Source organism: Antedon mediterranea, chromosome 2 (assembly GCF_964355755.1).
Source record: "Antedon mediterranea chromosome 2, ecAntMedi1.1, whole genome shotgun sequence".
Taxonomy (NCBI): domain Eukaryota; kingdom Metazoa; phylum Echinodermata; class Crinoidea; order Comatulida; family Antedonidae; genus Antedon; species Antedon mediterranea.
In genome coordinates, this window is record NC_092671.1 from 8,574,478 (window position 1) to 8,590,062 (window position 15,585).

At 31.8% G+C, this 15,585-nt stretch overlaps 1 protein-coding gene across 1 annotated transcript in view; it reads left to right on the forward strand.

Moving 5' to 3' along the window:
* The window catches only part of LOC140040274 (protein O-mannosyl-transferase TMTC3-like), an 88,405-nt gene that overhangs the window by 2,503 nt on the left and 70,317 nt on the right, over positions 1 to 15,585 (forward strand). Inside the window, exons 2-4 of the mRNA XM_072086074.1 lie at positions 379 to 636; positions 5,718 to 5,936; positions 6,642 to 6,741. Coding sequence (XP_071942175.1) covers positions 445 to 636; positions 5,718 to 5,936; positions 6,642 to 6,741 — 511 coding nt within the window. The 5' untranslated portion in view covers positions 379 to 444. The remainder of the gene's footprint in view (positions 1 to 378; positions 637 to 5,717; positions 5,937 to 6,641; positions 6,742 to 15,585) is intronic.

The following is a 15,585-nucleotide window of genomic DNA, read 5'->3' on the forward strand; positions in this document are numbered from 1 at the left end:
TTGCTTGCACGAAGTGCCAGTGAGGATTACCCTTCAGTTGAGGATACCTTGGCTTTAAACCGTTTTTTTTTACATATACCTGGTTGGAATTTAATTAAGTATATTGATTGAATATAATACCTATCCTCATTCTTTTTTAGACAATTTCCAGTCCGTAAAGTGCTTGTCTATTTCATAGGATCTAAAAAGAACATGTTTCAGGCTACAGAACATGTAATCATTACTCATCATGACACAATACTGTACAGAACCATAGCTGTGTATGAGTCTGGATTCTCAACAAAAAGTTATAAAATATACTGGTACTTGTACTACTACTAATTGTATTCAAATCTTGCTTCCGGTATAGAGATAACTCTATGTACTTATCTTTTACAGTGAAAAATGGTTTGACATTTAAGGAATATATCTCAATGAAATAGAGAGTGTTCATTATAAAGAGAGATGGAGAAGAACAAACTTCACATTTACTCTGCCATTGTGGTTGCCTTGGTTACAGTCTGCTACCACAATGCATTGCAATGTGGATTTGTGTTTGATGACATCTCGGCCATCAAGGATAACAAGGATCTTCGACCATCGTCACCGTTGTCGAACCTCCTTTGGAATGACTTCTGGGGAACGCCAATGCATAAGGTAATGTACATTTTGTTTAGGTACAGTATGTTGTTTTTTGTTATCTATTTATAAATTTATTCCACTTCTCTGTATTTTACTACAATATATTTTTCTTCTGTTTAGACCATTAGTTTGAGAACACTCATTTTGGTTTACTGTATTTGCTGTCCTAGAAATAATTTATGCACACAGTAGTATAAAACTGTATTACTTGCAGCAAAAATGAGCACCTACTCAAAACAAACAAAAAAACGTCCCACTCTATAGACAGGTACAGGTACAGTAAGATTAAAAACTATGCCAAATACATCAAGTAAAACCTCATCTGTAATGTATTATTTATGGTTGGCTAAATTTCCATCCTTGATTTGCAAAACAGTAGCTTACAAAGTTGTATCAAGTACTTCTCTTACCAAGATGTGGATAAGTGGCTCCTTTGCCATTGGAAGGGAGTACTGAAGTGAGTGCAGTGATGCGATGGAATTGTTTGGTAAATTAAGCTTTAACTTAGTTTAGATATAAACATGTATCCATTAAGGCAGTTACTGATATAGTAGTTTTGCGATGGTGGGGGTAAAACCTGACGCCAGACCAAAGATTGTATAAACCATCAACCAAAATATGACCACATTTGTCTGACACTAAGTAACCTTGCTAGAATACAGTACTATATTCAATTTTCTCAACTAATATTTCATTTACCAGTCAAACCAGTGTAATGTACTGTAATATATATTGTATTGTACAATTTGAACCACTCAGTAAATATTTAAATAGATCTGGAAAACAAAGATTGAACATAGAACTTTTGGATCAAAAGTGGCATATATAACACCAGACATCGATGCCACTACTTGTAGGCTGTATCCTATGCAGTTTCGGACATTTACAAAGTGAATAAAAAAAAAAAAGCTAGGTGTCGGGTCAATTGTTGTTTAATGTCTGGACCTAGAAACCAGACCAAGAAAAAACACACGAATCATGTCGTTCAGTATGATGAATTAGTTTGGTCATTGGTTGTCGCAAATCAAAAGCTCCCGAACATTTGTTTTACAACCTTCTGTGTCTTTTCGATGTTAATTCATAACAGTTTACAAGCCAGTCTTTATGAATCTGATTGAAAAAAAAACAAATCCCTGCTATTTCAGTTATACATGTTATTTGCATGTTGCGTGTAAAAAAGCTATGTACTTTGAAATAGTAAAATCCCATTAGTTTAACATTTCATAGATGATTTATAGGTATACCTAACCAGTTTTGTCTGCAGATAAATGTCAAAGTGAAAATAAACACAATCTTCTGAAAGAGATCTCAACGAGATGGAAATAGTTAAACGCAATTTAAGTACAAGACGCATTTATAATGTGGAAATGGTAGTCATGCGGCTTTAGGCTATTCCGATACCTTAATTTACCACCTCACGAACTAAATATCTTATTAAAATATAATAGGATTAATTCTATAACGAAAAGGGCAACCATTTATAGTAAGATTAGTTGGTAATGACTGCACACTTTAAAGATCCTGTAATAGTGCTACGAACCGAATGTATTCAACCTTTTGTACCATGTTGACTTATAAGAAACAGCCTGATAATATTATAAAAAGACCTGTGATTTAGATAGATTGCAAATGTTATTCATGCGTGTGAAAATTATTGTTCAATTATATACTGTATTTAGTGAATGAAATCTTTTCAATAGGTTTTTATATTATCAGAATGTGTACAACATGAACATTTGCCAACGGTATAGTAACATTCTCAGACAAACTTGACACTTAATTAATTTTTTTTTAACGAGTCCTGCTTGTAGTACAAAGGTAGATTCATCTGTACTGTACCTAGGCAAAATGTCTTGTTCAACTTTTACCACATCTTTACAGAACTATATTTGAAAATCACTTACACTTTATTGTAGATAACAAACATTAAACCCACAATTTGCTATCCATGACACTGTGATGAGAAAAAATTATTGGCTTCATTGTTTATGTAAAAAAAATAATAATTTTTTTATACTTTTTGCGGAAAAAAAAAACTTAAGAATATTCAATTTTTGTATTAAAATGTTTGTCTATCATGAAAACATGATTTGTTTAAATTTTGTGTGCGATTACTTTTCTTAAATTCACTTTATCCAGCATGAATATGCTGTAGTATGGAGATCCATTTATTTAAAAAAAATTAATAATCAAGCAAGCCAAAGAAAAAGGTTATTTAAAGATAGCTTGTTGATTAATATCTAAAGCGTACAGTATTCTATTCTGCAAATTTTTTTTCTAATAACCATTTTCTTATATTAATTTTCTTGGGCAAGATTAAATGCCAATCCATTTCTTTAATTTGTTAATATTATATCAAACAGTTCCCAAAGGAATAGGATATTAATCAATGAATGGATTGTCTTTTTCTACTTTAACGTAATCTTCTTCCTTCTAATTGAATTCTTTGATTCTGGGTAGATTTCGTATTTGTGTCTTCATAATATCATGCTTAATGTTTCCCAAAGAGTTATTAACATACTATTCAGTTTGACCTTTGAACTTTCATCAGTACTAGATTTTTTTATTTTTGCTTGATATACTTGAATATAAATAAGATGATATTTATGGAGCGGAACTGTGAGATGTTGGCTAACGTGCTATTCTATCAATTCAAGTATCTTTCTAAGTGTTTAAGCCTTGAACATTCAAGTCTTTCAAATTTACAGGCAAAAACATCGTTATTTTGACAACATAATGTTGCCTAGCACTGCAGAATAACTATTATAATGAACTACAGTATTGTTTTGAGACCAAAAAAATAGGTTTTGTATAATTTTATTATATCATTTTGTAGGAGCTTAACATAACATATGTTTTGTGTTAATTTAAAAATATTGACATGAATTTTGTGTTAACCCTATTAAGAAGACACCTTCGGAAGGAGTGAAAAAAGTGTCCCCTAATAAAAGTTGTCCCCTGAACAGGGGTTGGCCATAGTGTAAAATCAGTGTCCCCTTAATATATGTAGGTGTCTTCTCCTGAATAGGGGTGTCCCAAATAAAGGGTTTTACTCAATATCATATTTACATTATCATAGATTTCAAATACAGTGTCCATACATTACTTTATGTTAATGATACGAGTAAGACTGTCCTACGCATACTAAATTTGAGCTGTGTATTCGTATACCCACATGATTAACAAAATGTATACTTTGTCCTTTTATACAATTTATGATGCAAAAAGCGATTAAGTTTCTATAAAATGTTGACAGTACTACACAGTGTACAGTATACATATTCAGTGGATATTAATTATTATACTTAGTATTGGCTATTGAAAATTAAAATAATTTAAAAAGTTTGAAATACTACACATGATGCGTGATTGCTACTACAGTGTATATTCATAGATTTATAATATTATTCATAAAATAGTTTATTTAATAATAGCCAACTGTCAGTGTCTGTTATAAACTGCATTTCCTTCTAAAATAGATGGCCTTCTTTCTAACTTCCTTTTAGAAATGTAACTGACTATACTGCTCGTTGTGACAAAATTGATCAGGGTCTAGGCCTTGATTAGATAATACAGTTACTGTACTGTATGTAGGCCTACTATGTTAATAAAAGTAGTTTGAATGTTAAAAATTATGTTAGAAGTACCAAAGGCATTGTTGTATACAGTAATTAAAAAGCCTGAGAATTTATACTGGATACAAAATGTTTGGCCATTATTAATGGCCAAAGCTTACTACAGTTTTATTGTTTAGTATTGCTCTGTTAAGGTGACACATCATTGCAGTGTGAACTGACATTCACTAATTTTAACCCCTGCTAACCTTGCATGCCCCATTCTTATGATTTCTTATTCTATTGAGTATCTTAAATTAAAGATTTCTACAGCAACATGAATATTGGCCGATGCTTTTTATATTACTGGCGGTGCAGCTATGCATAAGAATATACAGTAGGTTCATACTTACAAGTTTAAATTGCCAAATACCTCAAGATGTTATATTGATCATATTAAAACTAGGAAGAAGCTTTTTTTTTAAATTTGATTAAGCAGTCATGAACATGATTTTTACATATACAAGTTTTAATATCGATTATAATACTTGTCGTGTAGTAGTAAATTAGCAGTTTTGGCCAATCCCAACAGTTTGGAAAAATGAAATATTGTGTTTTTTTTTAAATCCAAAACAATTTGGAGAAATTATACCTTTAAAGTAGAACCCCGACTATGGAACAAACTTTTTCCCAAAGGTGTCCACTCAGGCCTCGAATTTTACCGCGGCCAGTGCCGTCGGTGCCCTCCCAGTTGGCCTCAATGCCCTCGAAAATGAATAGCACCCACGGCCACTACACTAGCCTGCCCTTTTTTTGCGTTGGCCGCGAGTGCCCTTCTCGAGTTTTACCACAATAAAAACCACTGAATTAGATAGAAAATAATGTCAAGAAGATTTGTTTACACGACTCGGACAAGACGCAAAACTATCGCCTGTCTTCGTTGCAAGGGGCTAGCTAAGTAAGGCTGAGTAGCTTGCTGTTGTAAGGGTCTTTATACCTGTTCTGGGGTTCCTTGGTTGGCTTCACGTGCCTTTTTATCGCATTATTTGAAACTAAACGAAACATTCAAAACAGGACGGTAAACTATAAACGCTGAACATCGTACCTATTTATTATTTTTATATGGATCGTAAATACACGTACTATTTATATGAAATACAAAAAGATGTATTGTAGACAGTCCTACTACTACTACTACGCAATCTGATGAATAGGGGGAAATCCCCAAAACATTTTGCGGGTAGAATTTTTTTTTTTTTTTTGAAAAAAATTCCACCCTCAACCGGAAACAAGCTATTTTTTAATTTGGGCCTAGTTATTACAATATTTTTTAATTTTGGCCTTGGTGCCCCTTCGATTTAAAACAAATGGCCTTGGTGCCCTCCCATTTGGCCTTGGTGCCCCTAAAATCAATGAAAACCGGAGGCCAAATGGCCTTGCCCCTAAAATCCCCAAATTCGAGGCCTGTCCACTTAATAGTGGATTTACTGTATTTAATTTCTAATAAATACAAAACATTTTTTTTCTTTTTTCATCTTTTAGGAAGGGAGTCATAAATCGTACCGTCCAATCTGTGTTCTGTCGTTTCGTATCAACTATGGTCTTGGCGAACTTGACCCTATGGGTTATCACCTAGTCAACATAATACTACATGCTGTCGTGTCCGTCATGTTTTTAAAAGTCTGTACTTTGTTCTTCAACGATACAACTAGTTTCATAGCGTCTTTGTTGTTTGCACTACATCCCATTCACACTGAAGCAGTAAGTATGAAATATATGCACTAACCCGACATTCAACTGCAATATTTTGTCATCAATCATGATCCCAAATTAACTCTGCCAATAGAGAGAAAAAATATTCTGTAGATCTTTCTGTAATTATTAACTGTAATAGGAAAGTAATGTTAAAAAGACTGAAAGATATACTGTACTGTAGAGAATAATCCAATATAATTGGATAGCTTTAATGAGATTTTAACCTTTGACATGACTTACCCATCAAGTCATTTTTCAAATGGCTATAATTATAAACATTAAGTTAACGAATGTACTCACTATCCATCATTTATAAAATTATGATTTTAATTAGCCTTTCAAGTTTCATAATTATTATAATTGGTCTTTGTACACCTCCTCCTTATTGTAGCGGTAATAGTATCATTTTATTATCCGTAAATTGAATTCTGCTGTTACATGTTTTGTTTACTGGAATTGTCACATATTTTATGTTGATGTGAGAGAAACGGTAAAAGAATGATTGAATTGAATTGGTTACATTATTACAGGTCAAAAGTTACAATAGTATGATTTCTTAATAGATTTTTATACTTTTATAAAAATATGTGTGTTGAATACATGAAATAAAACCAGAAAGTTGTTGCAGTTTATTTCATATATTACCTACTTTACCTGGATAAACTAACAATTGGCCTTTATCCCTTTACTGCTTTTGCTTTGCTTGCTCAGGTCACTGGTGTCGTAGGACGAGCTGAACTTTTAGCTTCTATATTTGTTCTACAAGCCTTCAAAAGTTACATAGAAACTACAGGAAAAGATCAGCCAATTGGTAAGTCCCTACCTGCACATTTTGTATTAATTTTGTCGTTGAGTACATTCATGTCACGTTTAAAAACCATAAAATTTACAAATAGATTGTCTTATGATCTGAAGAATTTTTCCTAGATATGGGTCTATGCAAAGTTTCTCATTTTTCACATTAATAGTAATATTCTACAATCATAAATGTAATGTATAGCTGAATAAAAGCGTAGCCAATAAACTTTGAGATCTTATAAGGATGATTATATTTCATTATTATGTAATGGTCATCATGGCAGCTGTGGTTTTTATTTTACCTTGCTTACATATGGCAGCTTTAAACATCGTCTGGGATATTGTAACATTTGATGCATGAGTTGGATGGATTATAAATAATGGACTAATAGTAACAGACACAGGTATCCTGTAATAAATAATTACTTGATAAATAATATAACACCTACAAATATTCCTGTCAGTTGATAGGACAATTGTGGCGTGCAATAGTACATACTATTTCACAATCACAATATTATACTAACTGTACATTTTATGAAAGTTTAAATGCTGTTATATTTTAATATTGAATAACTTGAATTCCTTGAAAAATCAGTTTTTTTTTTATTGTCTAATATTAAAGAACGCAAAGAAAAAGAACATAAATCCAAATTTGTGTGTTAGTTCATTGTATTGATAAGAACTGCAGACAGTGTGACTTCTATCGAACTGTTCGGTTATTTCAGAGACAATTATATTTCTCCTTAAATTACACGTCAATTTGTAGTTTAGTATGAAAAGGGTTGCAAATAAAACATTTTGAAATTGTATATTACATTCGTTTGTCATTGATTTTATGTAGTGTAAGGTATTTGTCAATAATATGTTAGAATTTACACGTTTTGTGGCATTGCACTTATATACGTTCTATGTTCATTATATATATGTACTTTGTCGCCTTTCATTTACCACATTACTAAATTTATATCTTTCTGCTCCATCAATTATTATCATTTGATGTAGAACTCCTTGAAAAATGTCTACTACTGTAGTTTGACAAAACAAATTTGCCCAAATATGGTAGTGATATACCCAAATATGGTAGTGATATACCCAAATATGGTAGTGATATACCCATATATTATAGAGATATGACAACACCATATCCATATGAGAGTATGTATATGACATTTTTTTGTCACATAAAGTTCTATTACAGTACAATTATTTAATTTTGAGTTTCACTGTACTGTATATATTAATAGAACATACCAGCAGTTTACCTGTCCAATAAATTCATAATGACCACTCTACCTTATTGTAATGTACAAAATGTGGCCGATATATAAGAAACACATTTTTTCACCATTCTAACATAGTTGAATGGCTAAAGGGGAAATAAAAGGGCCCCACCTCGAACAGCGCTTACAAACCAAACTGCATTGCTGTAGCTTATTGCAACTTTGCCAAATATGGAAATAGAGGTAGTTACAAAAGCTATCAGCGCAACATACAGATTTTCTTATTGCTTCGTCAACACCATCTTAACAGTTATGGAAATTCAGCATTCTTTCTATCCTACATCCTCACAATTAGAGCAAACTCGATATATTGTTTAACATTTTTATGGGAAAAAATTGTAAATTGTTACCCAGTAATTTCAAGTCAGTGAGCTGTGTAATACAACTGTAATAACATTATAAGTATAAAACGCTACATGATGTAAAATTGTATCCAAACTACATAATGACATATTTTTTTTCATTCTTTTTAAGATAGAAAATTCAATGATCTGCTTATATGGATTTCAAACACATACCCTTAGGTGATTTAAAATTGGCAAGAAGCAATCTTCATAAATATAATATTCAGCAAAGATAATAATAGTACAAGCTTGACATTAAGTGGTAGATATTAAAAAGAAATCACATGATCGTTGAGTAAACTAGTAATAGTATACTGAAATTGCTTTATAGCACATTTTAACATACCATTTTAAACCTAGTTGTTAATGTTACGGAAAGGGGTAGACCAGGTAATGCTAAATCTCACATCTGTGACTATAAAACATAGATAGGAACATTTGATTTCATTTCATGTTCCAATGAATGTGAAGCATTGGAGCATTAACAAATATCTGTGCATGCTTAATAAATAAACAAATTGGTATTGTGATAGCTTCCCTCAGCAACTAGCCTGATTTCAGAATGTTGCATACATAAAGGTACAGGATATGGATGTGATAGAAGCTGTGACAATACAAATAGTATGCAAGTATCATTTATTTTCGGGATCTTTTGCTTGATTGCCTTTCCAGTCCAACAAGAAGTTCTATGTTACTGTACTATACATTATTTAAATATGTGACAATATTGGCATGTGACATTTAATTGTAGAAAGATTAAATGAAGGAAGACAAATAACAATGTTCACATTTTTGTACTGCAACTATACAAACTTTAGGAGTTTTGTAACCTCTCCTCATCCCTATTCTTTGACGATCTGGTTTATCGATTTCACCTAATACAGTAAATATTAATAATTTACAACAGTAGTTAGAACCCCATTAGGGGACACCTTTGGTACCCAACAAATGTCTACTTAATAAAGGGTGTCCCTTTTATAGGAGTTGCATAGTGTTGAAACTTATTTCCTTGGATTGGGTATACCAAATGTAGTTAAATTTGTGTTCCTTTTTCTGAACACGTTAATTATTATTCTCAGCATTTAACTCTTTGCTGTATACTGTTGGGTCGGTTAGAATTAATAAAGGTGTCCCTTTAATAGGAGTTGGCATATAGTGTTAAAGCATATTTCCTTGGATTGGATATACCAAAGATGGATTCTACTGTGGTTAAATTTGTGTTCCTCTTTCTAAAAATTTTAATTATTATTCTCAGCATTTAATTTTCTCAGCTGTATAACTTGCTGTAAAATGTTGGGTCAGTTAGATTAGAACAATCAATCACATGATTTCTATGACACTCATGTGTGACAGTCACATTTATACAACACATATATTTTATAGGCTAATCTACACCATCATGTTATGTAAACATACGGTGTTATACTGTAAACAAAAATGCTTATATTGCTATTGTCTGTATTAAACACTTAATTGTTATGTAAATCATTTAGATAGATTAGTCATAAACCACATGATGACTGCCATAACTAGTAAAACAATGTGATTAACTAGGTCCATTCAAAGTAGGTCTAATTACTAGGTCAGTGGCATTCTATTGAGAATTACGATTAGTAATTGATTTGTTCAGTGTAAGCTTTGGATTGAAGTGTGTTCAGGTATATTTACTTAGAATCGGTTGGGAAATATGGTATAACTTGCCAAACACAGCTGTGTATGATTGTGAGCATAATGTGTGGACATTAAATTGACTTACAAATTTATCTGATTCTTTTTCTAGAATTTGGTGAATTTGTTTGGTGAATTTTGGCAATTCTTGGAGAAATAGTAAATGTCTTTCTAATGTTTTTGTAGAATATACTGATATTACTTCTCTAGATGCATAGGAATTTTTGTTGCCTCCTATAACATTTGAGCATCATTTATTTAATGGAAAATTTCCCCTTAATTGTGGTGTCCCCTAAATTATGAATATGAGGTGTTCTACTGTAGTGTGAAGATATACTGTATGTCATTAGTTTCAAATTTAATTTACAAAACTACAATGCGATTAAAACTATAGAATGTAAATTCATACAATGATATAAGCTAAATATCCATACAAACAATGCTGTATTAAAACTATTTGATGTATATTATTTAATAAACTACAGTATATTAGATTTGTACAATGCTATTAAAAAAAATCCAAGTGGCTTCTTGGTATTGTATACTAGCAAGCTCTATCTTGACTGCAGGAAACTATGTTGCGAAAAAAAACATACCTATGTCAGACAATAGCTTTCCCAGGGTCCTAATACACTTCCTAATATCTTAGTCAAGGACAAATAAAAACATGCAAAAAACATGATAGACACAAATTTACTGGTTTGGTAGTATACAGTGTATGGTAATCATACACAAACTTCCAATACTTCACAATTCAGCAGCAAACACAGTTTGTATACTTTAAAATTATAAACTCAAAATTTAATCAATAGTCTATGAATAGAAGCAATTTAATGACATTGTTAAAGATAATGTGATAATTGGTTATTAAACGTTCAGTCCGTATGTGGTACTTAACGCTAATGGAAAACCAAATATATTACCAATGAATTGTAGTGAATAATTGTTTCAATTGTAGCACTGTCCCTTTAATCATGAATAATACCACCAAACTTGCGAGTTAGGATGACTATAACGAGGCATTTAATAAAAAGGCAAATTGCCTTAAAATGTAAATGTGACATGTTTCGAGAAACTATTCTCATCATCAGAACAGTAAACAACGCCTAGAGTGCTTATATACCAATAGGACATATTGTATGTAAATAAGTAAGTACTTACTTATTTACATACAATATGTCCTATTGGTATTTATTGTCCCTTTAATATACTGTAACAGTGCCGTTTGGAAGCACGATAGAAAATTGATGGTTAGAATGATAAAAGACTTCAAATAATATATTACTAAAGCTTTCTGAAGATATCTCTTTATTTTCTTTTTTTTTAACAGGCCCTAGTTAAGACAATTAATAAAGTTTAGAGTGTGATCATAAAAGATCAATTTTCAGTCAATTTTTTCTTCACCTTTGCCATAACCGCAGATAAATTAAATTTTTCAAGAGTTTTTTTTTCTTATTTGTATCTACTACGATTACTTATTATCTTTTTTTAACATTTGGTAATAAATGTAAAAGTGATTGTGACAAAATGAATATAAAATATTAATAACATTTGTACACTGTTTTTATTTTTGGTTCTTTTATGAAAGCCGACCTGCTTTAAGTGCGACTTTCAGTTTATGCTTATAATTTAGGAACGCTATACTATGCATGTTATTTTCTTCTTGATTCTATGTCATATAGATTATAATATTTTATGGTTTAGAATAAAAAAAACAGAACAACATTATACTTGTATGGTATTTGCCTTGCTTGCCAATATGGTATTTCTGTATATTTAACACAAACTATCATCACTTGAAATTAAGATTGCAATGTGAAATAAAATGTCATCAACTTGTTCCTTCCCTGTTTGATTTTTATATATAAGTTCAGTACAGTATCATCATTTTATGTATCTTAATTTATTTCTTTATTTATAACATTTATGTATCTTAATTTATTTCTTTATTTATAACATCCAAATTCCTTCACTTGCACTGATAAGGGCTAGTGTTGCCCGAAAGCTCTGCTAACTTTTCTGGCTGTTTACTTTATTGTTTTGATTTAGCTTTTCGCTTTTTATTTTTGTATCTCCATTGAGATCCAGCCACTGATACCCACAGCATTGTCATTTTGTATCTCCATTGAGATCCAGCCACTGATACCCACAGCATTGTCATTTTGTATCTCCATTGAGATCCAGCCACTGATACTCACAGCATTGTCATTTTGTATCTCCATTGAGATCCAGCCACTGATACCCATAGCATTGTCATTTTGTATCTCCATTGAGATCCAGCCACTGATACCCACAGCATTTTCATTTTTTTCAGTAATTTGCCTTTGGATTTATTTATAACATTGATATTAATATGTATATCTCCCAGGTCCTACAAGATACTGTTGAGCTGATCAAACTTTCCTTCCTAGTTTTAATTTTTAACCTATTACGGAGAATCCATCATTGGCCTATGTACTTTCAAAGAGAGAGTTTTGTTTATGTCTACTTTTTGTTTAATTAACCAGTAAATGATTCCAAATCTGGAGCACTTGCCCCAAGAGAGTTGGATGGTGAGAATGAGATGTGTCTGTTTTGTTTGATAGTAGTGGTTTTTACATTTCAAAGTACATTGAATTGGCTAGAAGCCCGATACATAAAGCTTTGCGGAACTTTCAATTTACAATGAATAGTATCAAGAATATTGGTTTACCGCAGTTTATACTACTTATTGTAATTGAAATGCCCCTCTAACTGCCTACAATTTTTATATTCAGAAGGTTGGATCTTGATACCAATTAGGCTAATGAATAGGAAGGTATTTTTTTTCTGAACAGCCTAAGGATGCCAGTTGTATTCTTACCACTAAACCATTTAAAGCTTTTGCCATGACACCAATCGATGCATTGAGGAGTCCCTTAGGCCGAGATCAGATTGGGAGTTTGTAATTTACGGATTGAGTGTTAGATATCTATGACAGAATAGTGAGATGGGTTGTGAATAATTCATCTTTAAGACGCGCAGTTCATATTAGATAATAGTATTGTACATGTTGAGTTTTTCTTTAATTACAGGAGTGAACATTTTAGGTTAAATTTTCATATACCGACAATAAAACCTGTCAAAATTAATTTTGTTTTTTGAATGATTTTATCTGTAATTTTGACAATAGTATACTGATTTAAAGAACATTGACTGAGGAATGCACTTTTCTGACATTTTAAAAGGAATTTTACAATACATTATGTTATATTAGTATTGGGATTGATGTTCAGATTTCACCTTATCACATTATCGATTAATCTTTATCACACTATGTGTTGTTGTTATATAATATAGTCACAAACAAAGTATTATTTTTATATTTTACATACAGTAACTATTAATGTTAAGAAGTTTAAATAGGAAAAAATCCAAAGATATACGGTGCTTTACAGTATGCTCTGCACTAACATTAACACTTTGTATGTTTCTAATGTCGTACAGTATAATAATAATTTAAACACAGTTTCCATTTTGTTTAAATCCCAACAATTAAAACTAAACCGAAACCAGCTGTGAATATACTGCCACCACACCGACTAGTTCTGTGATAATCAACATGATGATTGTGGCAACTCATAACGATGAAGATGAAGACATATTTTGTTATTCAACATCAACATTGAGAACATCAATACTGTCTAAAATGGTAAAATAATGTATTTACAGTTAGTGAAATGGAACATGCCCTACAATAAGTTGTGTATGCAGTATCCAGATATTTAGCAATTGATATACTAATATTCCCACTGTAGTATTTACAATTTATCTCTAGTATATCTGGAGTTACATAAGTCAGTTTTCAATATCCTAAAGCATGTATTTTTTATAAATTTTATTGTTCAGTGACGGTTTGATTATGAATAAAGCCTTAGTTTTTTACTTCAAAGAAAAAAGATTGATAAATGCCAGCCGTGGCCACGAAAGTCAATACTTGTTAATAGTATATCATTTGTGAATAAACTTTAAAGCATGTTGTTGAATAATTATAATATTGCTTGTTGAGAAATTGACGTATTGTAGACAGTAGGTTGATAAAGTATAACACCTTCAGGGGAATTGAAACGTAATGTAAAATTTCAAATTATCATTGTCTTAAGTGTTAGATAGAATGCAGTGACAGTCGCGTATACTAACTGTATATATCTACACTTATAGAATTTAAATTATTGTTTATGAAGAATATTTTATTGTTCTATTCTGCTTACTGTACTAATCAAAGGTATTATCATCAATCTTTAAACTAATGAGTATCCAACTCCGCAGTCTTCAACAAGTCGCATGCCTTCCTTTTTAGGAGTCTTCATCACTCAAGTTAGTTCCTCCCCTTTGTTATAGTCCTCATTTATGTTCTTAGGAAAATCCAGCCTCCTCATCTATGGTCTCTTGCCAATCATTTTCGTAGCTCTTCTCTTCCCCCTCATACGAATAGAACATTAAAAGAAGAAGTTATAAACACTATGTATCCACTCAACCAAATGATTTCCCCAGGCAGGAAGGATACAGTATGAACTTTGTTTTCTCGGTGTCTTTCACCTGCATCTTTTGCAAAAGTGCACCTCTGCCGATGGATATTGAAAAAGAGTAAGTTTAAAGTGGTTCAAAATACAGTATCATATCAATCTACCATAATTTAGTAGGTTTGATTTTTTAAAACTTCCATAGTAATTAGACAGTTCCTTCTCGTGCCTTGCTTACATGGACAAACCAATAATAGCCTTGTTCTCATTGAATATTTAGAAAAGTAGAACATTCATTGAACACCCTTCTCCATAAATAGTACAGTCCACAAACCATAGACTTCCAACACAATTTGTGTAATTTCAGTAGTTTTTTACGTGCCACTCATTTATTTCATTCCTAGTTTAGTATAAACTGGCATTAGCCTTATCACCTAAAACACACACATCATTCAACATCCCTGTAATAAAGTTCAACTCTGTCCATCCCAACCTTTGTGGTAAAACATTATTAGCCCCTGTTTATCTTACCAAGAAGGATGTGAGCATGTAGGTATAGAATAAGTTATATCTCCATGATATCAGATACTAATGTACAATGTATCCATCCAACTATAATTTATCGTATATCCCAAGGCAGGAAGATGTTTATCCATAGCGCGTACATTAACCTTTATGGTTGTATCTTTCCAGTTAGGTATTTACGATTCAAGCAAAAGACAATTACAGTAAAAAGCAAATGTATGTACCCAACCAAAAGATTCCTGGAGGGGGATGAGCATGAGATGTAACGCGTTCATATACCTCTGTTTGTACACCTGCATTTTAAATCATAATTCGGGAGAGTGCATTGCCTACAGATTGATAGCCTTCAGTAGTATACTATTAGATTCATTATAGGCGGGTATAACATGCATTTAAACGTGTGTCACACCATGTCTCTTGTGTATTCACCTGGGATTATGATGGTAAATTAATAGAGTGCCTTGCCTAGGGATAGAAACGCCTAGAACGGTGCGCTATCAATGGTGATATTTACTGTGGCACTAGGTTCTATTAGAATCATTGGCACCATCCTGTG